Here is a 25,422-nt window from a genome sequence, read left to right as displayed (position 1 = left end):
AAATATTTGTGGATTTTCTAGCTATCTCTCTATAATTTATTTCCTCTGTGGTTTGAGAACATGCTTTGTTATGTTCTTTCAGATTTGCTAAGATGTGTTTTAATGGCCTGGAATTTGGTACATTTTGGATAATATTGCATGTAATCTTGAGAAAAATGTATATTCTGCTATTGAATGAAGTACTCCGTACATGTCAATTAGATCAAGTTGATTGATAATGCCGTTTAAGTCATCTGTATCCTTAGTGATTTGCTGCCTGCTTGATCTATCAAATAGTGAAAGGGGTGTTGAAATCGCCATTGAGAATGGATTTGTCTATTTCCCCATTTAGTTCTATCAGTTTTTGCCTCATGTATTTTCATGCTCTTGTGTTAGGTGCATACACAATTAGGATTACTATGTCTTCTTAGAGAATTGACTCTTTATCATCATGTAATGCTTCTATTTATTTCTGAGTCTTTTCCTTGTCCTGAAGTCCTTTTTGTCTGAAATCAATACTGCTTTCTTTTTGTTAGTATTAGTATGATGTAGCTTTTTCTATTCCTTTACTCTTAAACTATTAAAATATTTGTATTTTAAGTAGGCTTAACCTAAATGTGAAAAGAATTTGAAAAGAATAGATACATGTATATCTATAACTGAATCACTTTGTTCTACACCGGAAACTAACACAACATTGTTAATCAACTATACTCCAGTATAAAATAAAAATTAAAAAATAATAAAGTAGGCTTTTACAGACAACATGAACTGGGTCGTTTTTACTTTTAAAACCACTCTAACAGGGATGAAGTGAGAGGGTAGCATTGACATATATACACTACAAAATGCAAAATAGATAGCCAGTGGGAAGCAGCTGCATAGCACAGGGAGATCAGCTTGGTGCTTTGTGACCACTTAGAGGGGTGGGATAGGGAGGGTGGGAGGGAGACGCAAGAGGGAAGGGATATGGGGATGTATGTATACATATAGCTGATTCACTTGGTTATACAGCAGAAACTAACACAACATTGTAAAGCAATTATATACTCCAATAGAGATGTAAGAAAACCCACCAAAAACACTAACAACCTCTGTTTTTCAATTGGTTTATTTAGACTATGCACATTTTATGTGAATTTTAATTGGATTAATACCATATTTGAAATTCTTTTTCATTCATTGCATTTATTTTCCCCCTTTCTCTCTGACTTCTCTAGTTTTAATTGATCAATTTATATCATTTTATCTCCTATCTTAGCATATTGATTATATTAAAAATTCACTGATTGCCCTGCAATTTACAATTTACATTTTTATCTACTTTAAGTCCAATTTCCAGTAATACTATGCTCAAAGCAAGTATACTCCAATAAAATTTAATTTTAAAAAAAGCAACTATACTCCAATAAAAATTAATTTAAAAAACAAACAAAGAAAAACAAACAATACTTTACTCTTACCAAGTAGTTTAGGTACTTATAAGAAATTATTCTCAGTTTCTCCCTGCTTCCCCTGTGACATTGATATCACTCATTTCACTCATTTATAATCGCCTAATACATTGTTATTATTATTGTTCTTAAAAGTATCTTTTAGATCAAATAAGAATTAGAAAAAAAGATTTTATTTTACCTTTATATGTTCCTTCTTCAATGCTTTCCTTTCTTTATGTAGATCCAAGTTTCTGACCTTTATCATTTTCCTTCTCTCTGAAGAAATTCTCTTAATATTTCCTGATGAGTAGGTTGGCTGGTGATGAATTCCAGTTCTGTGGTTTTTTGTAAATTTTTAATTCACTTTCAGAGGATAATTTTGATAGATACAGAATTTTAGGTTTTGGGGTTTTTTTGTTTTTTTTTCAACGCTAACTCACTCTCTTCTTGATTTCCTGTTCTCTGATGAGAGGTCCACTATAATTCTTATCCTTGTTCCTCTTAAGTAAATGATTTTCCCCCCTTTTCTTTTTATGATTTTTCTTCTTCTTTTTTAATTTCCTGTGGTTTGAATATGACATACCTAAATGTAATGATCAGAACTGAAGGAAGGAATATAGAGTCTCTCATTTGAAGAGTAGGTCATCTGTAGAATAAATACTTGAGGAGAGATGGATTTATGGAAACTACATTGTACAATTCTTGCAGGTGTCACTCATGCGAAATGCTATGGGATTGATGTGTCCTGGACTTGTGGCAAATCTGGGGAGATATGACTCATTTTCCCCAGAAATAGGACTGAGGAAGAAAAGCAAAGAGAGTGGAAAGATCGTGAGCTGTCTAGTAGGATAGGCTCCCATTTAATCTCAGCCTGATTCTTATATCTGTGTATCCTTGGGAGAGTTATTTCACCTCTGAAAACTGTGTCTCATTGTCTGGAAAATAATACTCAATACCCATGTTTATTTTGAAGATCATAATACTATATAGACATACTGGAAATAAAGCAGCTGACACATAGTATTGATTTAAAAAGTTAGGTTTCTCTCCCCCCTGCCTCTTCATTCAATTCTTCCTCTTTCTCTCCTTCTTCCTCTTCATCTTTTCCCTCTCCTCCTCCTTCCCCCTTCCCCCTCCCCCCTTTTTCCTCTTCCTGCTCCTTCTTTTCCTTATCCTCCTGTTCTTTCTTCTCCTGTAACCTAAAGCACTGAATCTTCTTATCTGGGTTTTTTATTTTTTGTTTTTTTTTTTTTTTTGCGGTACGCGGGCCTCTCACTGCTGTGGCCTCTCCCGCTGCGGAGCACAGGCTCCGGACGCGCAGGCTCAGCGGCCACGGCTCACGGGCCCAGCCGCTCCACGGCATGTGGGATCTTCCCGGACCGGGGCACGAACCCGCGTTCCTTGCATCGGCAGGCGGACTCTCAACCACTGTGCCACCAGGGAAGCCCGAGTCTTATCTGGGTTTTAACCAGAGAAAGAGATCCCATGTGGCCAGACTATGCAGTTACCATATAAGGGATAGGTAGGGTAAAAGCAAAGGAAAGAAATTAGCCAGATATTTACAACTTGTGCCTGGATTGGAGGGCGGGAGTGTAGTTGTCTCAAGGCAGCGGGTGGATTGGAACAGGCTTGGAAAATAATCTGACAAGGCATAACTAGATTTTTGAAGTTTGTCAACATGTCTGGGATTACACTCTTTAGATCTTACTGACTTATTGTTATTCACTCTGGGAGTTCCAGCTTGCTTCCAAAGAGAAGGGACACAGATTTGAGCCAAAGTGCTGGAAATGGGATCAGGGCAGCGTCCTTCTATGTCCCAGACAGGTGGTGTTGGCATTATAGTAAAAAATGATACAACTCTAAGAAGCAGGTGAATCTCAGGGTGGCAGAGTCAGAACTACTTAGTAACCTAAAGATTACTCTGTTTCTGGTAGGTTTAGGAGACTGTGTTTGGTTTTATAATGAGTAATCCCCTACTGGAAGCAGGAACATTACCTTGACTCCAAGTCTAAATTCTGGATCTGCAAATGGCACTTGTATCCTTCTGAAATCACAGATATGGAAAAAATTTGAGAGCTTCCTCTAGGGTTGAGACTTGAAAACAAACATCTTTAGAGAACGACGGGCATGTTTTCTTTGTCTCTAACGCACTTGCTCAATTCTTATTATGCTTTAATGACATCATTTTATAGAACATTTTTGTCTCACACTTGCTCTCAGCCTTACCTGTATATTAGCATACCCTGAGAGACTTTAAAAAAATACCAGTGCTTAAGCTGATTTAATTTTTCTGAGGCATTGGTAATTGTTTAAAATTAATTTTTATTGGAGTATAGTTGCTTTACAATGTCGTGTTAGTTTCTTGCTGTACAGCAAAGTGAATCAGTCATATGTACACATATATCCCCTCGTTTTTAGATTTCCTTCCCATTTAGGTCACCACAGAGCATTGAGTAGAGTTCCCTGTGCTGTACAGCAGGTTCTCATTAGTTATCTATTTTATTCATATTAATGTATATATGTCAATCCCAATCTCTCAGTTCATCGCACTACCCCTTTCCCCCTTGGTAACCATAAGGCAGTGGTAATTTTTTAAAGCTCCCAGTTGAATCAATATACACCTAGGGTTGTAAACTACTGCCTTACACACTTTTCTACTGGAATTTTAGCCCATTGTCTCTTGGTTTGCCCTTTGTGGCAATGAAGGACATCTGGCCTCTGGCATCCTAGAACAGTTCTCCAAATGTTTGAAGGTAAATCCACCCCTCAGGCACTTCCCTGAGCTAAATCAACCTAGTGCCTTCACCTCACGTCTTAGAAGCCTTTCTATCCTTTTCATTATTTTTGTAAGTCTCATGAGGAATTCTTGCAACTTCAAATCTCTTGGAAGGCAAAAGACAAAAGTTTAGGAAAAAAATAGGCTTTACTGTAATTATAGTGGTAAAATTTATTACCAATTCACACCATTATTCCCTGGTCAAAACATTCTTAGAGTGTATCAATAGTTTCTATTTTTGAAGTAGTTATTGTCTATTGGTGTCAGATATAATTCAGTTTTTCCCAAAACTTATGTTAGAGATTTTCCTAGTATTTTGAAGCCTTCTGTAGAGAAGAGACGACTTATACGTTTCATTAAATTTGGGGGGATAAGAGAAGGCACTGTTGAGCAATAACTCTCAAGGAAAGAGTCTATGGAAAGCCCATTTCTACCTTATTATAGCAGCGTTTAGGTGTACTGGATTCCTGCTTTAAATTCTGCCTGAAGCTTGTCAAATGGAAGTGAAAGCTAGGCGGGAAAAGTATCTTAAATTTCAACTATTGAGCAAAGAGTAAAATTTCCCCCAAAGCAATGAACCATTTAATTTCTACAAATGTAATCTGAGGGAAAAAATATCAATAGAAGATACTTAGAAACCAGAATATGCACTCAGGCTTCAGAGACTCCAAAACTTCTGGTTCAGGGAAATCAGAAAAGAAATCTTCTCAATACAGCCTTGATTGAATTTTTGGCCTTTATTTACAAATTAAACTTAATTTGACAGAAGATTGGCAAGGACACATAGCTCTGTTGGGAATTCAAAATCTGCTCCAAAATCAGCATAGCACTATGTAAACTGGACAAGCCCTGTACTACGAAAGGGTAAAGAGACTTATTCTAAAATAAAGAGTGGATGATATTTTAAGATGCCACATAAATGCCAGTTAAAACTTACTATATGGTAGGTTTTAGGCAAGAGATCAAATAAGGATTCCTACCTACTTAGAAATAAATTTTGTTTATTTTTTAGATCAGCCCTAAAATCGAACGTTCAGAGACTGGGTGGTGAGACAAAGTAGATCGAAGAATCACAGTAATATTTTTCACAGTTAATTTTAAAATAACTAATTACAAAGAAATGTTATTGAGCACATAATAAGAAAAAGTTTTAAATTAGTCCATATCTATTTCTGTCGAGGAAATTTTAGTTGGGCCCTTTGAGGCAGATTGAACTGGAAGAGGATTTTATTTAATGTGGGGTCTGGGTTGCATGGGGGAAGGCATACAAACTGATTTTTATGACCTATAAAATTAAGTTATAAAAGTTACTGAGAGTATTGACTGAACAGATGGTATTTTTTTTTTTTTTTTTGCGATACGCGCGCCTCCCACTCTTGTGGCCTCTCCCGTTGCGGAGCACAGGCTCCGGACGCGCAGGCTCAGCGGCCATGGCACACGGGCCCAGACGCTCTGCGGCATGTGGGATCTTCCCGGACCGGGGCACGAACCCGTGTCCCCTGCATCGGCAGGCGGACTCTCAACCACTGCGCCACCAGGGAAGCCCCGAACAGATAGTATTTTGAGGGTCATCTAAGATTAATTATCATGTCAGTAACCTGCCATTTTAATTAAAAAAAAAAAAAGAATTGTTAATCTTAATATTGGTGATTAAAGAGTCAAAAAAGTATCATCTACCTAGAATGCTCTCCATTGTGTGATGTCAGACTGGTGCTGATGTCAAACCTACTGTTTTAGATTCCCTGGGATGGAAAGTTTCAGTAGACACTCAGGAAGTTATTCTTGGTCCTTTTCTCTGAGAACAGTCTCCCATCCGTAATGGTTGGTCCACAGGGACTATAGTTCTCTCACATCACCCTGATTGTCTGGCAACATCAGGTTGGCCCTGACTCACCTTGGTTAGTCATATTACCTCAGGAATGTGAACCGAGGGACAGAGCCTGGGCCTTGGATGCTGAGTCCCCTTAATGGCAGTGCTCTAGGGAAAGACCCACAAACTCTTGATGCTACGAGCCCTAGATCCTGTTTCATCCTTTCTTAAGAGTTGCTTCTTCAATATTTAAAAAATTTTTCTTACCATAAATTTCCTTTTAATAGTGAATATTTCTCATGCTGTATCTATTATTTAAAAAAATTCTTTACTAAGTAAGCAATCATGACATTAGAGCTTAGGAAAGGCTTCAAGGAGTCAGCTACTTAGTTCAGCTCCTTCACTGCATATGAAGAAACTGACTTTAAGATTTTGAGTTAATTCTAACATCTACAAGAAGTAGAGATGAGGGATGAGAGCTTGGTTCTTACTTTTGCTGAGTGTTCCATTCTAGTTCCTGTGGTTTACCCAGGTTACAACAAAGACTTATGGACACAGCACAGCCTCTTGGTCCACATATTATGATTCCTTCTCCTCATGCTAAATTTCTCACTTTTCATATTTCTTAATTTTTTTATTGCTTTCACTTTATGACTGAAGCAAAAGAACCAAGGAGTTTCACAAACACTCTATCTACAAAAACCCCAAAATTAAGTCTCATAGATTATTATTTGTAAATAAAATGTATTTGGATAGGGAGAATTCAAAATTATAAATTAATCAATTAATTCAAAATTATTTATTACATCTTTAGCGTGTACCAGGCACTATTCTAGTGTCTAGGGGATACAGTGGTGAATACAGATAAATCTCTGTCCTCTTGGAGTTTCTGTTCTAGTAGAGGAAAAGACAATTACAAAATGTAGATAAAATATACAGTCTACTACATTGGAGTGAATACCAGGAAGTAAAATACAGCAGGAAGGGAGATAGGCACGTGTGGTGTGGTATGGCAATTATAGAGAGGGTGGCCTCACTTAGAAGATGACTTTCCAATAAATCCTCAGAGAAATAAAGTAACGAGCTATGCAAATACCCGGAGACAAGCAAACCAGAAAGAGAGAATAGCATATGCAAAGGCCCTGAGGCAACACCATATCTGATTTTTGCCAGAGACATGGCTGGTGCAGAGTGAATAAAGGGGAAAATCATAGGAGATGAGGTTAGAAAGGTAAAGGAGTCTAGGAGACACAGGTCACATAGTGCCTTATATTCTACTGACTTTGTCTGTTACCCTGATGCAAAACCATTGTGGGGACTGAGGAGAGGAGAGATGTATTTTTACCTGCCTCCCTGTGGCTGCTGAAGTCAGAAGCAGGGAGACAAGCTAGGAAACTTGCAATATTCCAGAAGAAAGATAATGATGGCAGCAGAGCAGTGAGAAGTAGGAAGATTCTGGGTGTATTTGAAAGATGGAGCTGACAGGATTTATTGATGAATTAGATGCAGAGTATGTGAGACAAAGAGGAGTTAAGGAGACCTCCAGTGTTTCCACCCAAACAACTCAAAAATAGAATGGCCATTTACCAATAAACCCCCTAAGATTGAAACAGATTCCATAGGCAATGTAAAATGTAAAAATAAGACTGTGATGTAGGGTGCCAGGGATTAAGAATATTCCAAGAAAGAGTTTCTTTAGTGTCTATCATGTGCTCAGACATCACTGAGTGTGTACTCTAAACCTGTGTCTGAATGTGGGTATGTTTTTACCCCAAATTCTCAGAGACATTATAACCGTCTACAATTACTCGTCAGGACATCCTTAACCATCTTTCCAGACAAGGTGAATTGCATGCTTGTGACTCAGACACAGTGACACTGCCCATTTTTTCCTATCCAAAGGCTTGGTTTATGAGTGAAACTGATGGTTCAAATGTTCAATTTCTTGTGGCCGGGACTGAATTTGAATTTTTAAATGAAGTCCTAAGCACAGTCTTGTTACAAGTGCGTCTTGGGTGATTAATCATTGTATTTAGGACGAAAGTTTATTCTTTATTGTTATTTTGCCAAATATAGCAGAAAAGCATTTGCTTAATAGACAACAGAAAACATAAGGAAGCAGAGAAATTGATTTAAATTCAACATGTTCTCATTTTTGTGCCAACTTCAAGTACGTCTGTGAAAGTGAAAATTTTCTTCCCAAGTTAAAATAATTTCAGATGAGAGATTTGTTTTCCTCTACCCCAATAATGGACCATCTGCTCAATGGCCTTGGCTTTCTGTAAGCCCAAAAGAGCACAGTACCACGCATTAAGAGAGAAGGAAGAAGTATTTCTCTCTTGTTTAGAAAAACATTGCCCACTTCCAATAAATGTGAGCCATTCTTTCTTTCTGTTTCCAATAACTCTTAAAACCAATTGGTCAGTTTTTGCAGAATGAAGCCATCTTCATGGCTGTACATTCATTTTTGGCGTTGGAATGCGAGTAGGACCCAACTTTTCCAATTTTCTAACAAAAAACCAAATTTGTTCCTTTCACTGAAAAAAATAAGGAAGACTTTTCTTTTTGTATTGTTGTTTGGAAAGAACAACACTTTCCCATCTGAGTTTCTTCTAACTAGATTCAAGAATCATCATACTCATTAATTATTTACTCAATCCTTCCCTCCTTCCTTCCGTAAGCACTTATTAAACATCTACTAAGTGCCAGGCATTTGCTGGATACTGACAATAAAAGATGAATAAATCAAGGTCCACCTTTAAGCAATTTACAGTAAAAAACCATAAGCAACTAAATACAAAATAAGTGACACCAGTATTTCTCAGCAGGGATAATCTCCCTCTGAACTTGCTACTTCCACTCCTGTCCCCCTCCAGTCTCTTCTCTACATAGCGGCCAGAGTAATCTTTTAGGTGATGTAATTCTCATGTCCAAAAACTTCCTATGGCCTTTTATCACACTTAAATTCTGAAGTCCTTGGTAAGGTCACAGTATGACTTGGCTCAACCATCTCTCTGAATGCCTCCCCCACCATCATGGTGCTCAGGACACATTGACCTACTTACTCTTCTTAGAGCTCCCAAACATGTTCCTGCCTCAGGGCCTTTGCATGTGTTTCTGCATGCAAAGTATCCCTTCAAGTATCTGCTCAAATGCCATCTCCTCAGCATCCTTCCTTGATTGTCCCATTCCTTTGTCTATAACGAGGAAATCAGGGAAGGACTCTAATGATGTTACACCACTTTATTTTAAATACCATTTATCACCACTTGACAACATATTTATTTCTTTATGGCATAAACCATGTTCCAGATTTTAAGTGTCATGCAGGAAGGAATTTTCTTTTTGTTTTGTTTATATTTACATTCCCATACTTTAGAGATAGGCCTGACATAGAGGAAGTACTCAACTAATACTAGTTAAGTGATATTACAAGTTATGGAAGCACAGATGGGTAAGTGGATTGAGTGGCAAGCTAGGGAATTCAGGGGATAATTCACTGAAGTAGCATGTGAATAGGGTAAAAAAGGTGAGCAGAGATTTGATTGATGGGGAAGGAAAGAAAGGGGAATGTCACGAACAATATATGCATACAAAGCAGGTACCCAGTAATGTGATAAACTAAATTAACTCAGAGCATGGTGTGCTTGGGGGCAATTGTGTATCCAGAAGATACAGATGTGGCATTCATCACTGTTAGAGAAGTGACTTAGAACAGTGGAGTTTCTTTGAGGTTAAGCATCAGGGAGAACCAAGAGAGATTCTAACTCCGGATAATGCCTTGCTTTAAAACAATCTGTCCTTTCCCCTAACCTTCTTATTGATGACAAGTATCTCCATGAAGAATTTGCATTCATCTCTAATGAGTTTATGGTAATTAGTGGTTTTAAGGAATAAGCCTTCTGCCATTCTATTACTAAAATTATCTATAAGCAGACAGGTATACTCTCTGCTCCTACAGGCTTGAAATTACATCCTCTTTATCTTTCCTTCCCTCCTAGCTCCAAGCACAGTGCCTGACACATGGTTAGGAGCTCAGTAGATAATGACTAGAGCAGAAGTTTAAAATTTTTTATTTCAAATATAAATATTTTAAATGAATCAGGAGCACTATTTTGAGCATCACTACGGCATTTTTGTAAAAGGAATAGCCATCTTCATTTATCCATCTGAATTATCAATTGCCATGAGTATTTAAAATGGGGCTGTTTCTGACTGGTCAGAATGTCTGTTCATCATGTTTGCAATGGCTTTGTGTCATTGCCATCCATTAGTGACCAGGAGAGGGGCCATCTCCTCTGAGAGGGACATTCTGTTCTCAAGAGCTTTAGGAGTCCTCAGCACCACTATGGTACAAGTCACCCCACCTTTTTCTAACAACTTAGATTTACAAGTTTGTGTTGTAAATATTGGTTCTGCCACCCACCTGTATATGACGTTCCCCAGGGATGGGAATAGTTATTCATTCTTAACTCTTTGTCTAGCATCTAACGGAATGTCTTTCCTTTATTCAATTAACACATAAGTTAGGCACTGTTTACTGTGTTTTATATGGGGCATAAGACAATGAACAGAAAAACAAAACCCCTTACCTCCAGTGTCTTATATTCTAATGGGAATAGATAGGAAATAAAACATAAATAAATAACATATGTGGTGTGTGAGAAGTCGATAAATGTTAAGAACACGAAAGCAGGGAAGAAAGTTGGTGATGTGGTCAGGAGGAAGCTTGCAAGTTAACATAGGATGGTCTGAGCGACCTCAGAGAGAAGACAGCATTTGTGAACGGACCACAAGAATGTGAGGTTGTATGTTTACCTTTAGCCATTTTCAGTTGCCTGGGTACAGATGGATATTTAGGAAGAGAAATCTCCAGATATGGAAAGCCACAAGTAGAGAAGGCTTGAGGTGAGGGTGTGCCTGGAATGTTCTTGAACAATAAGGAGGGCTGCAGCAGAAGTGTGGAGGAGAAGGAAAGGAAATAGGTCCGAGAGACAATGGGTGCTCAGAAAGTAGAGCATCTTGTGGGTGACGCAAGGATTCTGGCTCTTATTAGAGTCTGTCTGGGTCACCGGAGGATTTTGAGCAGAGGAGTGACATTATTTGACTTTATAGGATTACTCTGACTTCTGTGTTGAGGATCAAGTGTAGGTGGGTGAGGCAGGACTGAGAATAGTAAGTGCTCATGGGACGCTGGTCAAGCCAGATCTCCACCAGAGATGGGAGACGGCCTGTGCATGTGAGCAGGCTTCGTTATGGGCTCCTGAGTTCCAGAACTCTCTCTTTTTTTTTTTGCGTTACGCGGGCCTCTCACTGTTGTGGCCTCTCCCGTTGTGGAGCACAGGCTCCGGACGCGCAGGCTCAGCGGCCATGGCTCACGGGCCCAGCTGCTCTGCGGCATGTGGGATCCTCCCGGACTGGGGCTCGAACCCACGTCCCCTGCATCCCAGGCAGACTCTTAACCACTGCGCCACCAGGGAAGCCCCAGAACTCTCTTAACTGTAGTCTCTGGACACTGAGCTGCCTGCCCTTTCAAATCGCCAGGACCTCTAACCTATCCTGAGCTTTCTCTCCTGAAAGCTGAATTCTGGCAAGTTTTACCTCATACGTCTAAGACATCTTTATTTTTTTTTGACAGGAAAGTAGGATTTATTGGTGGGCATGAGTAAGGAGGGGACAGCGCCATGGCTCTCACGAGCTCAGGGCCAGCCATTTGTCCAGAGAGTCATGATTAGGGATGTATCTGACCCCACAGCCATCGGGGATGAGCCGCTTTTCTCCCACCATGTTTTCAAACTCGTCTGCATTAAACTTAGTAAATCCCCACTTCTTGGAGATGTGGATCTTCTGGCAGCCAGAGAACTTGAACTTGGCCCTGCGGAGGGCCTCAATCATATGCTCCTTGTTCTGCAGCTTGGGGTGGATGGACATTATGACTTGGCCAATGTGGACCCCGGCCACTGTGCCCTGGGGCTTTCCAAAGGCACCGCGCATACCTGTCTGGAGCCTAGATTAGGGACAGCATGTCAGTCCTGAATGTCCACTGGAAAGGGCTATCTCCAAGGTCCCTTCGGGCAAACCATACAGGCAATAGGCTGTGTACACTATACCCAGGAGGCTGCTCTTTGCAGACATTGCACCCTGGGCCCTCACGGGGAAAAGAGCACAGTCAACTTAATTGGCTGCAAACATCTAAGACAATTTTTACTTTACATTTGTTTCCTTTGAGTGTGGGCAAGGCACATTGGATTAGCAAATTAAAATGTACTAATTGTACATTATCTCTCCTAAGCAAAACAGATGGTTGTGTTATTTAAAAAAAAAGAACGATTTTTTTTTTTTTTGGTGAATGAAGAAGTGTCTGAACATAACCTAATGCCAAGGTTGGGCCTTATCTAAAGTTGTGAAACTGTCGACATTTACCTGGAGCTCCTGTTCCCTCTTTTTTCTTGCTCATCCCTTCTGCAGTTAGTCTCCTGGCTGCTCAGGGCTCGCACACCTGGATATCTCCACCTTCCTCACTCTTACGCAAATCCACACGTTACAGCACCCTCTTTACATCTTGTGCTCTGCTAGGTGCCTAAGAGTTAAGATCATTTTCTCATGAGATACAGCTAAAGGAAAATGAGTACATTACCACTCTCAAGCAATGTCATTCCTTAATCTAGTTAAAATGACTAGTATATGTTTGAGCAGGTTGGTCGCAGGTAGTTTTGATTTAGAAAACTTGTTGACACCTTTCAAATCACCTAAAAAGGAGACACCCACTCGGACCAAATGAATGACCATTAGCATCCCCGGGAATACTGTGCAACCTAGGATATTACTTTAAAATGTAGGGTTTGTTATTATTCAGGTATGAGGAGGCCAACAGATCAGAGGATGATTGTTCTTGAAAAGACAGATCGTTAAAGTCACAGATGCCAAGAGGAGAGGGGCGTACCATCCCATGAGGGGCCATGTGTGGAAGCCGCGGGGTTAGATAAGAGGCTGACAGAGCAGGGAACACAAGGGCTAGCACAATAGCCTTTCCTGAGGTTTCCATAGGACAGTGTGGGCAAGCAGTGTAAGCATGTTCAGGATTGGTTAGTCTGGATCATTTCAGCAGGCTCTGGGGTCTAGGGACTGTCCCTAGTTATTTGGCACCTGGCCCTGGAGTGATTCGGGCAGGTGGAGGGTACCCAGAATGTAAGAGATCTGTGAAAGCCCGTACAGGAGAGTTGGGGTATGGGTTTTGGATTGGATGGTTTGCCTATGAAAGCTGTGCTCTCAGCCCAGTAGCTCCCTGCCTTTAGGAATTGGCCAGCCCTGGCAGGGACAGTCTCTCCAGGATCAGCAAGGGCCCAGATGTCGGAGATTCAGAGACATGGTAAATATAGACATTGATGCATATGTCCTGACTTCAGAAGATTTCATGTCTCCTGGGCATAATGACACACATCTGAGAACTCTCAACAGAAGAAAACATAAAGTGGACCTTCCCTGAGTGTGAACCGTGATAAGCAAAGCAGATGTACTGATGAGGTTTTATGTATTTATTTTTAGCCGTACCGCACAGCTTGTGGGATCTCAGTTCCCCGACCAGCGATCGAACCCGGGTCCCTTGCAGTGATAGCGTGGAGTCCTAACCACTGGATCGCCAGGGAATTCCCCTGATGAGGTTTTAAATTTCCTCTAAGTTTCACTACAAGAGAGATTTTTCAGATTATCATTATACTATTTTGGAAGCTGCCAGGCTGTAAACCTCTCTACTTGGAATAAAATCCTTAAAAGGATCTTTGACCTACTCCTGATGGTAGACAAACAGTCTTGTCCACAATAGAAGTCTAAGCAGTTTCTAACTCATACTTGCACCTAAAAGTTATGTGTCCTCTAAAAATCTCTTCATATAGAAAAAATCATTGCAGATAATACTTCAGTTACACTAAAGTGTTCTGTAAAAATGTGGCAGAAGACCACACTGCAACTGCATTTTAACTCCTCCCCCTTGATGTTTGCTGAGAAGCTTGTTATTTCTTTATTTCTCTGAACAATATCCAGGCAGCTTCAAGAGAAAATCCATTAAGGCCCCTAAATTTGCATTTGTATAGCAGTTTTCTCAATTCTTTAACACAGTATGGAGGAAAACATTATGACAGCTGCCGTGCACCCCTAAAGAAACACTGTGTTGGAAAGTAAGAGAGGTCTGTGGAGGATTTGGATTCACTTGAAAAAATCAGCTGTGGGACCTGCCAAATTGCTGCTAGCTATCGCAGACACGACGCTCATTAAGAAGCCCCACTGGCTCACAATTTATTGATTAGAGACCAAATATCCTGGAAGACTCATAAATTACTCTTTAAATGGGCTTTAAAACATCCCTCCTACATCCCACCAATGGATTATGCTTCAGATACATTTGCAACTGACTTAATCTATGTGAAAATTTATCCGTTCTTCCTATCTCATTACTTAGATTGTTATATAAAAAGATTATGTAGCTGGAATATATTTAAACAACAGAGTTTTTGTTAACAAGATATTATCAGTCCTATTAAATTCTAAAAACGATTTTCAGAGAGATGTTATTTCAAATCTAGGTTTTAATATTTGAGTGATTTGCTAAAATGCTTTCTGGATATAGGGGTTAGGGCATTCACACGGATCAAGCTACAGATATTTTTATTCTAAAATAGGCTTTTTTTAATTTGGAGGAGAAAAAACAAATCAAAGTATCAGAATTTTCTCTACCTCCCCAGGTATGAAGGATATTTAATAGTTTCTGCAAAAGCTTGAATCCAAAAAATTGTCAGCGTTCTGTGCATGAGGTATGAGAATTAAAGAAACCAACCTCTGGTTTCCAAACAGTTTAGAAAATTGAAACTAAAATGATTCCATGCTAGCAGTAAGCTGGACATAAGTAGAAAACTAAAACAAAATAAAGAACAGATGGGCAAACAACATCATGTAAACAACAAACAACGGTAATTTTTAAAACTATGAAGTTAAAAAATAGCTGGATATGGGCTTCTCTGGTGGCACAGTGGTTAGGAGTCCGCCTGCCAAAGCGGGGGACACAGGTTCGATCCCTGGTGAGGGAAGATCCCACATGCCACAGAGCAACTACGCCCATGTGCCACAACTACTGAGCCTGCGCTCTAGAGCCCACGAGCCACAACTACCGAGCACGCATGCCACAACTACTGAAACCTGCATGCCTAGAGCCCATGCTCTACAACAAGAGAAGCCCGCGCACCACAACAAAGAGTAGCCCCCGCTCGCTGCAACTAGAGAACGACCACACACAGTGATGAAGACCCAATGCAGCCAAAAATAAATAAATAAATACATTTATTAAAAAAAAAAAGAATTTCCTTCCTTTTAAAAAAAAATAGCTGGACATAGACTTAAGTAGGTAGAACAACTGAAAAACTGGAAGATGATAAAGCTGTAAAAGCATCTCCTAAGTGTCAGTCATTTATTCAAAGACAAACCCTCATTCAGAACAATACTATTGATGGCCTTTGTCGTGTTAGACATTGAAGAAACAATGGCAATCTAGCCAATGTTTTCTTCATCATGGAATGTAAAGACTATTTTGAGAAAACAAAGATAAGATATAACAAAAGGATGGCATGAGTGCACATTAAGTATGAAATACTTTGGGAGCATATAACTGGTCCAGAGGACAAAGGATGAAGACTTGTTTCCTGAGGCAATAGCACTAAACAGAGATACAGAGATGTAGATAAGGCACTGGCATTAGCGACTGAGTGATGCCATAAGATAGAGGTGGTGGTGGTAGTAGTGGATGTATTGGTTGGTTGGGGAAGTGACTACAGATAAAGGACACAACAGCAGAACAGAAGCTCTGAAGTGAGGAAAAAGATAGCAAGTCTTCAGAACTGAATGCCAGTCAGCACTTCCAGAGAACAGTATGAAGATCTGATGAGCAAAAGGCTAGACCATGTAGAACCTTAAAGCTCTCAGTCAGGAATTCCACCTTACACTAAGAGAAATGAGAAGCCATTGGTGGGTTTTAATGAAGAAGTTTAAAATCTATACTTAAAACTACACAAATCACCTAAAGAACCATGTTGGCAGTAGCATGGAGGCTGGCTTGTAAGGCAGTGATAAATGGGGGATAACTAGGTATGAGGCTATTTCATTAAATTATGTAAGAGATGATGGGGTTTTTTTGGACTAGGCTATTGGAAGTAGGGTCCAGGACTAGAGAAACGTAGAGGAAGTGAAAAACCATAGCACCTGGACATTGGCAGCATGTGAGTAATAGGAAACTGGAAGAATCAGGAAAGATTCTTAAGTTTTTAAATTGAGCAAACATACAGTTGTTGGAGGATTTATTGAGGTAGGAAACACTGGAGGAAGAATAATTTATGGAAGAGTTCATGAGTTCTGTTTTGGACGTGTTGAACTTGAAGTGTTATACAATAGCCCTGTGTCATGACTTGCAAGCTGTTAGCTATGTAAAAGGTGCAGTCAGAAGAGAGGTCTGGGCTTCTGTCAGTCAGCATGGGCTGGATTATGTCACAGCAAAATTTCAGGAAATTAGAACAAGTTTTTTTTTTGGTTTTTTTTTTTTTTTTGCGGTACGCGGGCCTCTCACTGTTGTGGCCTCTCCCGTTGCGGAGCACAGGCTCCGGACACGCAGGCTCAGCGGCCATGGCTCGCGGGCCCAGCTGCTCCGTGGTATGTGGGATCTTCCCGGACCGGGGCACGAACCCGTGTCCCCTGCATCGGCAGGCGGACTCTCAACCACTGCGCCACCAGGGAAGCCCAGAACAAGTTTTATTTCTTGCTTTTGCTACATGCCCATTGTAGATCAAGAAGGGAGTTCTTCAGATCATTTAGACACCCAGGCTGATCGAAGCCTTACTTTGTTATGATGCTGCCACCTCTATTGAGGGCTTCAGCGTTGACCGTGGCAAGGCAAGAGAGTTCATAGAAGGCATATCAGCTCAAATATATCCTGTCCTGGTGACAAGTGACATGACACTTGTCACTTCCATTTACGTTACATCAGCCAAGGCAAGTTATATGACCTCTGCTGCAGTTCCCATTTATTTTCTAGGAAGAGGAAGAGATCCATAAAGGTTTTTGTGAGTGCTAGGAATGGCTACCACAGAATTGATGATGTCATTTTAGGTGATCCTAACATATGGCCCATGTAGTGAATACTTATCATGTGTGATGCCCCAATATTTTCCCTAAATTTTGGTAACTCCTCATATTATTAATCTATCTTCACAAGACAGAGGACAGAATATTTATATTCCAGACCCGCTTGCAGTTTTAGATGCAGGCATGCGACTTAGATTTTTCCAGTCATTTGAACCCACTTGAGATTTACATTAGAAAATTAGAATTGTGAAGAGGTGACTATGAAAGGAAGAATACGCACTGTAGCACATGTGATGACAGAGACTTTGGTTCTTTCTGGGTGTGGAGGAAAGGAAGGGAGTGCAGCATCAGGCATCCAATCCTCAGGGCAATCAACCCCAAGTGGCACGGCCATGGTATCTTTTCCAGAGGCGCCCCTTTGGTGCAGTGTCATTGCTCCTGGATGGGTAGCTTCAGAATCTGATCCTCTGACTCTTCCCTAATTTACATTAGCTCATAAGTTCCCTTTAAAAATCCATTTTCTCTTTCAATAAATCAGAATATTTTACAATATTTGCAATTACAAGCCTGACCAATATGGTATTTGATTCCAGGAAAGGCAACAAGCTCTCAAAGAAATGGAAATCAGGGCTTCCCTGGTGGCGCAGTGGTTGAGAGTTCGCCTGCCGATGCAGGGGACATGGGTTCGTGCCCCGGTCCAGGAAGATCCCACATGCCACGGAGTGGCTGGGCCCGTGAGCCATGGCCGCTGAGCCTGTGTGTCCGGAGCCTGTGCTCCGTGATGGGAGAGGCCACAACAGTGAGAGGCCTGCGTACCACAAAAAAAAAAAAAAAAAAAAAAAAAAAAATGGAAATCAGTGAGTGGGTTATTTAACCTGGTTGAGCTTTGGGGTATTGAAGATCTAGCTAGTCCAGAACTGGGAACTCTGGTGGTTAATGGCAGAGCAAGTAAAAAAGTTACTTAAATCATCCTCTACAATGAAATGGCTATTGAAGACAAGACTTTGGAAAAACATGTAGCTGTTGATAAAGAATGAGTAGGGAGGACGAAGGATTACAAGGAAGAGAAGGAAGACTGCCTGCTTCTAGCTGTACTGGGGAGCTGTACTGGGGAGCTTAGGGACAGAAAATGATAAGATCAAAGTTTTAAATTCTTGGCTCAAGGCAGACGTTAAGAGAATCAGGGACTTGCTGTGTCTGTCAAAAGTATTTGTTGCAACAGCAAGATTGACATAGTTAAGAATAAAACATCAGGCCTGGTGCTCTGGGTTGCTGAAATTCAGATTAGCTTGAATTCACCTCTTTGTCAGACTCCTTAGTAATAGCATGGTGAATGGAAAAGATCTGGACACTAGAGCCAAAAAGAAGGCATTTGGGAGAACCCTAAAGGAAGAGAAATACCCAGACATTTTGTTGAGTTTTGGACACCAACTCTGAGTTTATACTACTGGCTGAGCCACTTCGGTAATTCACTAAAAATGCTGGGTTTATTGGGGGGTCAGGTGATTAATGGATGTCTCAGTCAGCTTGGTCTACTATAACAAAATACCACAGCTGGGTGGCTTAAACAACAACTGGGAGATTTTTTTCTCACAGTTCTGGAGGCTGGGATATTCAAGACCAAGATGCCAGTAGAGTCAGCCCACCTTCAAGACTCATCTAAACGTAATTACCTCCTAAAGGCTCTGCCTCCCAGTACTGTCACATTGGGGTTTAGGGCTCCAACATAGTAATTTGGGGAGGGACACAAATATTCAGTCCATAGCAAGGGAGGTTGGGCACGAATATATTTCAAAGTAGGCCCTGTGGGTTTGCAAACATCCTGTTGCTATTTCCCTAGTTCCTTGTGATAGTTGGAATAAATATAATCAGTAACTGGAATGATTTGCAGATTGGATTCATAACTCATGGAGCAAACTCTATTATGGCTGGCTAAGTAGAAGTTCCTGGACCTATTCTTTGCCTTTAAATTTAAATTTTAAAATTAAAAACCAAAGTGTTATCATATCTCAGGTGGAATTATAGGGATTTATATTCCCACCAAAGTAGTATTTGACACTAGATTTTCCTACATTTAATTAGGTATTAATTCTAATTTCAACGACTGTTTTAGATTCAGTCTTATTTCATGAGGAAAAATTTCAAAAACAGTCTTGGAATAGCACTCGGAATGCAGCTACTGATATGGTAAATACCATTTCTTACCCTAATAACTAGAGAACAGCAGTAACAGTTTGCTTTCACCTGGTACAAACAGCAGTACCTCTTTACTATCTTGCCTTCGGAACTGCATTACATCTATGCCTCTGTACCGTAATTTATTCTAGGGGGACCTGATCTTCTCACAACGTCAGGGGGCATCAACCAAGTTCACTGTATTGACATCATGAGGAAAGGAATTTGAAAGCAAGTACTCTAGATTTTCGGTGGACCAGTTTTGTATGCATGCTAAAGTTTGGGTAATAAATACCATGGAAATACAGAGGTCTGCCACCTTAGAAAAGATTCTGATTATCCTGTGGTATAGGACATGGTACCATGTACTATTTGAAGTGAAAGGCAAGTTGCTGTACCTTGCCCCGTAATTCTCTAAAAAAGAAGTACAGTGAATTTCTATGGATATTGGAGAAAATGATCACCACATTTGTGTTGGCTGCTTGATTGATTTGCTAAGGGACTCCAAGGATGCCATTTTTTAAGGGAGTCTCAGCAAGAGAAGGCTTTGTAGTTGGACCACACGCCATGAAAGCAACCCTCCAATGGGCCCTATGACAACCAATCCGATTGTGCCCAAAGTACCTGTGGCAGAGGAGGTGTTGGTGTAAAGCCTGTGTCAAGTCTTAATAGGAGCATCATAGTATAGGTTCCCAAGGTTTTGAAGCAAAATTGCAACCTCTTTGCCAGTAACTCTTTCCTTTTGATTAACAGTTTTTGGTTTTCTGGTAGAAACAAGATCATGATAGGCACTGAACAGCTAGCAATAGAGCACCAAATGACCTGATCTTATATTCATAAACTTGGTGTTATCTAATAGGCCAAGCTCTAGAACTGATCACTCCCAGCAATAACCCATCAATTAGAAATCATTTATACGTGTTTGGCCTCAAGCAGGTCCTGAAGGACAAATAAGTTGCATAAACACATTTGTCATAGTAGGGTGTCCCTGACCTTACCCCCTCCCATGGGCACACCAAAATTACAACTTTTTACAGAGCAACTGTCTACGAGAATGACCTGGAGACTAACAGAAAAGATTTTCCACGACTAAAGATACAAAGAAGGAACCACAACAAGATGAGTAGGAGGGGTGGAGATGTGGTATAATCAAGACCCACAGCCCCAGGGAAGGATAATCACAATTGCAGAGGTTCTCCCCAAGGAGTGAGGGCTTTGAGCTCCCCAGCATGGGGGGCCTGCACCAGGAAGATGAGTCCTCAGAATGTCTGGCTTTGAAGGCCAGAGGGACTTGCATACCGGAGAGCAAATCCCTATCAAAATACCAATGGCATTTTTCACAGAACTAGAAAAAAAAATGAAGTCAGTTATTCTTTTATTTTAAAAAGGGCATCAGATGTAGCCACAAAACGACAAATAAAAAATAAACAAAACCGGACAATAAAGTGATAAACAGTTTTTAATCAATATACTATATAATACAGCATAATTATTGCAATAGGGAAGGGGGTTCAGGGTAAATGAAACTCAACTTCAATTTTTACAAATGTGACTGGGCAGCAGAGCAGAATGAGGGAGTGAGGTAGGGGCCTGGAGGAGGCTTGAGCAGAGCCAGGGAAGTGAAGAAATTGCAAAGGGTTGGTCAATATAAACGCATTGAGGCCAGCTGTGTCTGTCAGCGGGCAATGTTTGAAGTTAGGATTCTTTCCCACCACAGAGACCTGGAGACAGAGGCACTGTCCTTCCTAATGATGATTACGTTTCAAAGGAATGAACTTTCAGGACCTTGAGAAGACATTCCTGAGTTAAAGGAGATACCTGTGTATCTCAAAGGAGTAGGGGAAGGATTCACAGTTGTAAGCTCTTTCTAGCAAATGCTCTAAGAAAGTCAGAGGCCCACCTGATGAGGTATTGGCTAGAACACACAGTATATGCTTTGAGCAGCCTTGAGTTTTCTTTCAGCCTAGGGGGTTAGGAGCCTAGTTCACTTGGCACCACATGGTGGCACTAATCAGAACTGGACAGCTGTCACATTAAACCCATTCAGAGGTGGCCATAAAGACAGTAGAAAAGGAATATCCTCTCAAAATACAGAAGTTCGAGCGTTCAAGTTCAAGTTCATATTTTGTGTTCTGCTTAGAGAGAGAGATGGCTGAAGGCTGGCTCTGTGCTGACTCATGAGTAATGAGCAACAGTTTGACTAGTTGGTCTGGCACCTGATGGAAGAAACTTGAAGTGTTGGTGAAAAGGAAGCTTGGGGTTAGATTTATGGACTTATTTCTCAAATGTGTCCCAAGTGAATACTCTGTAAAAGGTCCCCACCGTGGAAGAGGCTCTCAGTAATCAGTTGGACAAAATGACCTTCCTGATGGATGAAAGTCTGATCCCTTCCCAGTCACCCCAGAATCTGCCCAGTACATTCAGGAATAAAGTGACCATGGTGCCAAGGACAGTGGATTTCGATGGATTTCCCCACAACGGGGCTGACCTGGACGCCACAGCTGCCCATTACCTGATTTTTCTGCATCAGGAAACAACCCTAAGCCCCCAGTAGGGTTCTATACCCCAGGGAAGCTATCCAGTTTGGGGTGGTAAATTAATTAGGTAAGGCTGCTTCCATTATGGAATAGAAATGTGTCCTTAGTAGGATACATGCTTAATTTGGATTTATTTTTGCATCCGTGCTCATTCTCCTTCCTCCAGCACCGCCATTCACAGACTTTATGAAATACCATATTTAGTGTTAAGACCTTGCACACAACAGTTCTGTCTTTTTGAGAACTCATTTTTCGGTAAAAGAGATAAATCAGTGGGCCGACTGTCATGAAAATCATTGGTCCTATGGATACTATGACTGACGAAACGATTGCTTCCTTCTCGAGAAGGTGACGATATATTTGTTTATAGGTAGTTGCAACGGGATGGGTGGTGGCCTGTGGCTACCTGGAAGATTAATTTTGAAAGAAGGATATTAACGTCGGGTCAGGAAGAGTGGCCTGCTGTGGATCTTTGCCGTTTTTGGTCACCTAATGTCTTAGAATACTCTCCCTATTTTTTATAATCTCTATATTATGAATCCCGCCCAGCTAGGAATCAGAAAACTCACATTTGTTGACTCTTTGCCGTCTGAGTGAGGACAGACGCAGACGTGTGACCTAAGTTCCCCAATCAGACGCAATTTTGAGAGACTTGGATGCATGCATGAGAAATGCGAGGAGCTTGCTGGGTAGGGGGAAGCATAGTGGCAGAGCTCTCCCGTTCTTCAGAGGCGTCACTAGCATTTTCACTAACACATCTTCCTAGCCTGGGTACTACTTCTGGGATTAGCTTTACAGACTGTCTCTCTCACCCTCCTTCAGATTTTGTGAGCACTCTAATAGGAATCAATTCCTTCTCTGCTTAAGCTAGCTGATATGCAGGTGTTTTCAACTAGGCACTCTGACCCATAGGGCAAAATTAAGGTCACTAAAACCATGGGGACAAATATTTCTCCTAGAGAGAGAGACTGTATGAAGCGAAAAGAAGGCCTGAGAGTAGAATCCTGTGGACCTTCACGGTGACTCATCAGGTAGAGGAAGAGAAGCCAACAAGGGAGAAAGATATAGAGGTGTCAGGGAGGTGGGGACACCATGCAAAGAGCACGGATCACTGTGTCCAGAAAGGGGAGTGTTTCCAGGGGAGAGTGGTTGTGCTGAAAGGGTAATGGGGAATAACAGTCATCTTTTATTGCGCTATTTACCCGACTACCACATTTCATCATCACAAGAACCCTATCAGAGAGGCAATATTTCCTAATACGAATTGAGGAGAATGAGGATGATAGGGAAATAATAGTAGAAAATTATTTAAGTTAATGAGAAATAGAGTGTTAGTCAGAGGAAGATGTGGCGCACTGGGAGGCTGTTTGTTTGTGGTGTGGAAATTTGGAAAGATTTAAAGACACTGGAGAGAGGACATAGAATGACATAAAGAGAACGTGATACAAAATGTAAGTAACCTCATCACCTTTGATAGGAGGAGGCCAACATAACTTTATTATTATAAACTTGATAAAGAGAAGAAGATGGTTGTAGACGGACAGGCTTATGTTTGATAGCAGGAATTTAAGAGAATTCCTGTTTTTTTCTTTTTTCCAATTTCTATGTCAAGTACAAGATAAAGTTATCTGCTGAGAATGAGGGCAAATGAGAATTTGGTCAAAATTCTGAGGAAAGAAGAGGTGCTTTGAGAAAGTTCTTGAGGATGAGAGTTGAGTACAAAATGAGAAAAAAAATAAGAGGTTCGGTGTGCAGCTACGCTGAAATTGGTAACAATGAAAATATAACAGCACGATTAGGTCTTCCTGTGTGATTTTCTCCAGGAACACTCAGCAGGTGGGTATAGGACACAGAAGATGGATCACAGCCCTCGCCCAGAGTTGGAGAAATGGAGATGTAAGATACCCGCCACCATCTTTGTCAGTAGGACAGAGATATGCACACCCTATGATGAAACTCAGTATGGGCCATAGTGGTGGCACAGAGCAGGAAGTGATCAACCCCACTGGGGGACCACTTCACAGATAAGGTGCCCCTCGACTGGGTGCTTGGAAGACTTGAGGACAGGCTATGTGTGACGTGAGGAGTGTACCCAGGGCAAAGGTAAACCTGTATGAAAATGTCTTGGTTTTGATAATCAACTCCCTGTGCATTCTGAGTAATGTAGGGAAATAGGTCATAAATATTTCTCACAAAATAAATATTAAACTGGGGTTGCACATCCAGTTCCAGTGATTTAGTAATCTTGTATTGCCATCTTGTCATTGATACTGGGACCAACTGGAGAGTCTAGGCCAACTTACACGAGACGTTACTGCTACATTCAGGTGTGTAGCTAGTATCAATAAATGACGTTTCACTGTGCCTATAAAGCTCCAGGTGGACAGTAGTGACCCACTGCATAACAAACCCATCAACCAGCATTTAACCTTAGATGATTGCAAACAAAACAAACAAATGAACAAACAAAACTGTGTTTCTCAACACATGCTAAGATTTTACTTTCTAGTGCTAGGTTAGTGATGAGTATATCAGTAACTTAGTTTCATGTGATGTCTCTCATATCCAAAGGCACTATGGTAAAAGGTACCAGTTATGGTATCTGGAAAGTAGTCTATAATTTAAAGTGATGGAGATAACACAGAGAAAGTAAAATAAATCTATGGATATTAAGTTAAATTTGCTGAAATAGTCAAAGGCTGTGAGTACATGTCTAAATGTCTGAGGTATTTCCATATACGTTGTTTCTAATGTATCCTATATATATATATTTAAATACATTTATTTATTTTTTGGTTTTGGCTGTGTTGGGTCTTCATTGTTGCATGCGGGCTTTCTCTAGTTGTGGAGAGCAGGGGCTACTCTTCATTGTGGTACGCGGGCTTCTCATTGTGGTGGCTCCTCCTGTTGCGGAGCACGGGCTCTAGGCTCGCGGGCTTCAGTAGTTGTGGCGCACGGGCTTCAGTAGTTGTGGCACGTGGGCTCTGGAGCACAGGCTCAGTAGTTGTGGCGCATGGGCTTAGTTGCTCCACAGCATGTGGGATCTTCCTGGACCAGGGCTAGAACCCGTGTCCCCGGCATTGGCAGGCAGATTCTTAACCACTGCAGCACCGGGGAAGTCCAATCCTATATTTTCACACTTGCTTTTTTTTCTTTTTTTTAACCGTGAGAATAGATCACTTTCATTGTTAGTATTTAGGGAATACTTAATGAGTGTTGTATCAGAAAATTAATGGACTTTAAATGTAAAATGTTACAAAGTTTCTTGACTTCTCAAATATTATAGAATTGCATGTAGGATTAACATTTCTTTCCAACAAATATTATGTAAATTATTATATCATTCAAAATAGAAGTTGTAAAGGCTTCCCTGGTGGCGCTGTGGTTGGGAGTCCGCCTGCCGATGCAGGGGACACGGGTTCATGCCCCGGTCCGGGAAGATCCCACATGCCGCGGAGCGGCTGTGCCCGTGAGCCATGGCCGCTGAGCCTGCGCGTCCGGAGCCTGTGCTCCGCAACGGGAGAGGCCACAACAGTGAGAGGCCCGCGTACCGCAAAAAACAAACAAACATCTGGTGGCTCACAGACC

The 25,422-nt window shown here is 40.9% G+C and overlaps 1 protein-coding gene and 1 non-coding gene across 2 annotated transcripts; both read right to left on the bottom strand.

Annotated features, from left to right (window-relative positions):
* Positions 1-11,578: 11,578 nt before the first annotated feature.
* Positions 11,579-12,962, bottom strand: LOC149747837 (large ribosomal subunit protein uL16-like). The gene is made up of 2 exons (XM_089922284.1): positions 12,829-12,962; positions 11,579-12,008 (listed from the first exon to the last, which is right to left on the bottom strand). The coding sequence occupies exons 1-2, from the start codon at positions 12,960-12,962 to the stop codon at positions 11,693-11,695; spliced, it is 450 nt and encodes a 149-aa protein (XP_089778410.1). The 3' UTR covers positions 11,579-11,692.
* LOC115801809 (small nucleolar RNA SNORA70) lies at positions 12,053-12,189 on the bottom strand. The gene has a single exon (XR_004022162.1). It is a non-coding gene; the product is annotated as a small nucleolar RNA SNORA70 (small nucleolar RNA).
* Positions 12,963-25,422: the final 12,460 nt, after the last annotated feature.

This window comes from Delphinapterus leucas, chromosome 12, assembly GCF_059928025.1.
Source record: "Delphinapterus leucas isolate spDelLeu-1000000601 "Yukka" chromosome 12, BTC_Dleu_Yukka2, whole genome shotgun sequence".
NCBI classification, from domain to species: Eukaryota; Metazoa; Chordata; class Mammalia; order Artiodactyla; family Monodontidae; genus Delphinapterus; species Delphinapterus leucas.
The sequence above is the reverse complement of the archived record's forward strand: the minus strand, read 5'-3'. Positions and strand labels throughout refer to the sequence as shown.

What these genes read in the sequence shown, in the direction of transcription:
- LOC149747837 (XM_089922284.1), bottom strand. Translation starts at nt 12,962, where the DNA reads ATGGCCCCTCATGGGATGGTACGCCCCTCTCCTCTTGGCATCTGTGAC. An exon ending in AACAAACCCTACATTTTAAA is followed by an intron (nt 12,009 to 12,828) that starts GTAATATCCTAG and finishes TCCCTAATCTAG; the next exon opens with GCTCCAGACAGGTATGCGCG.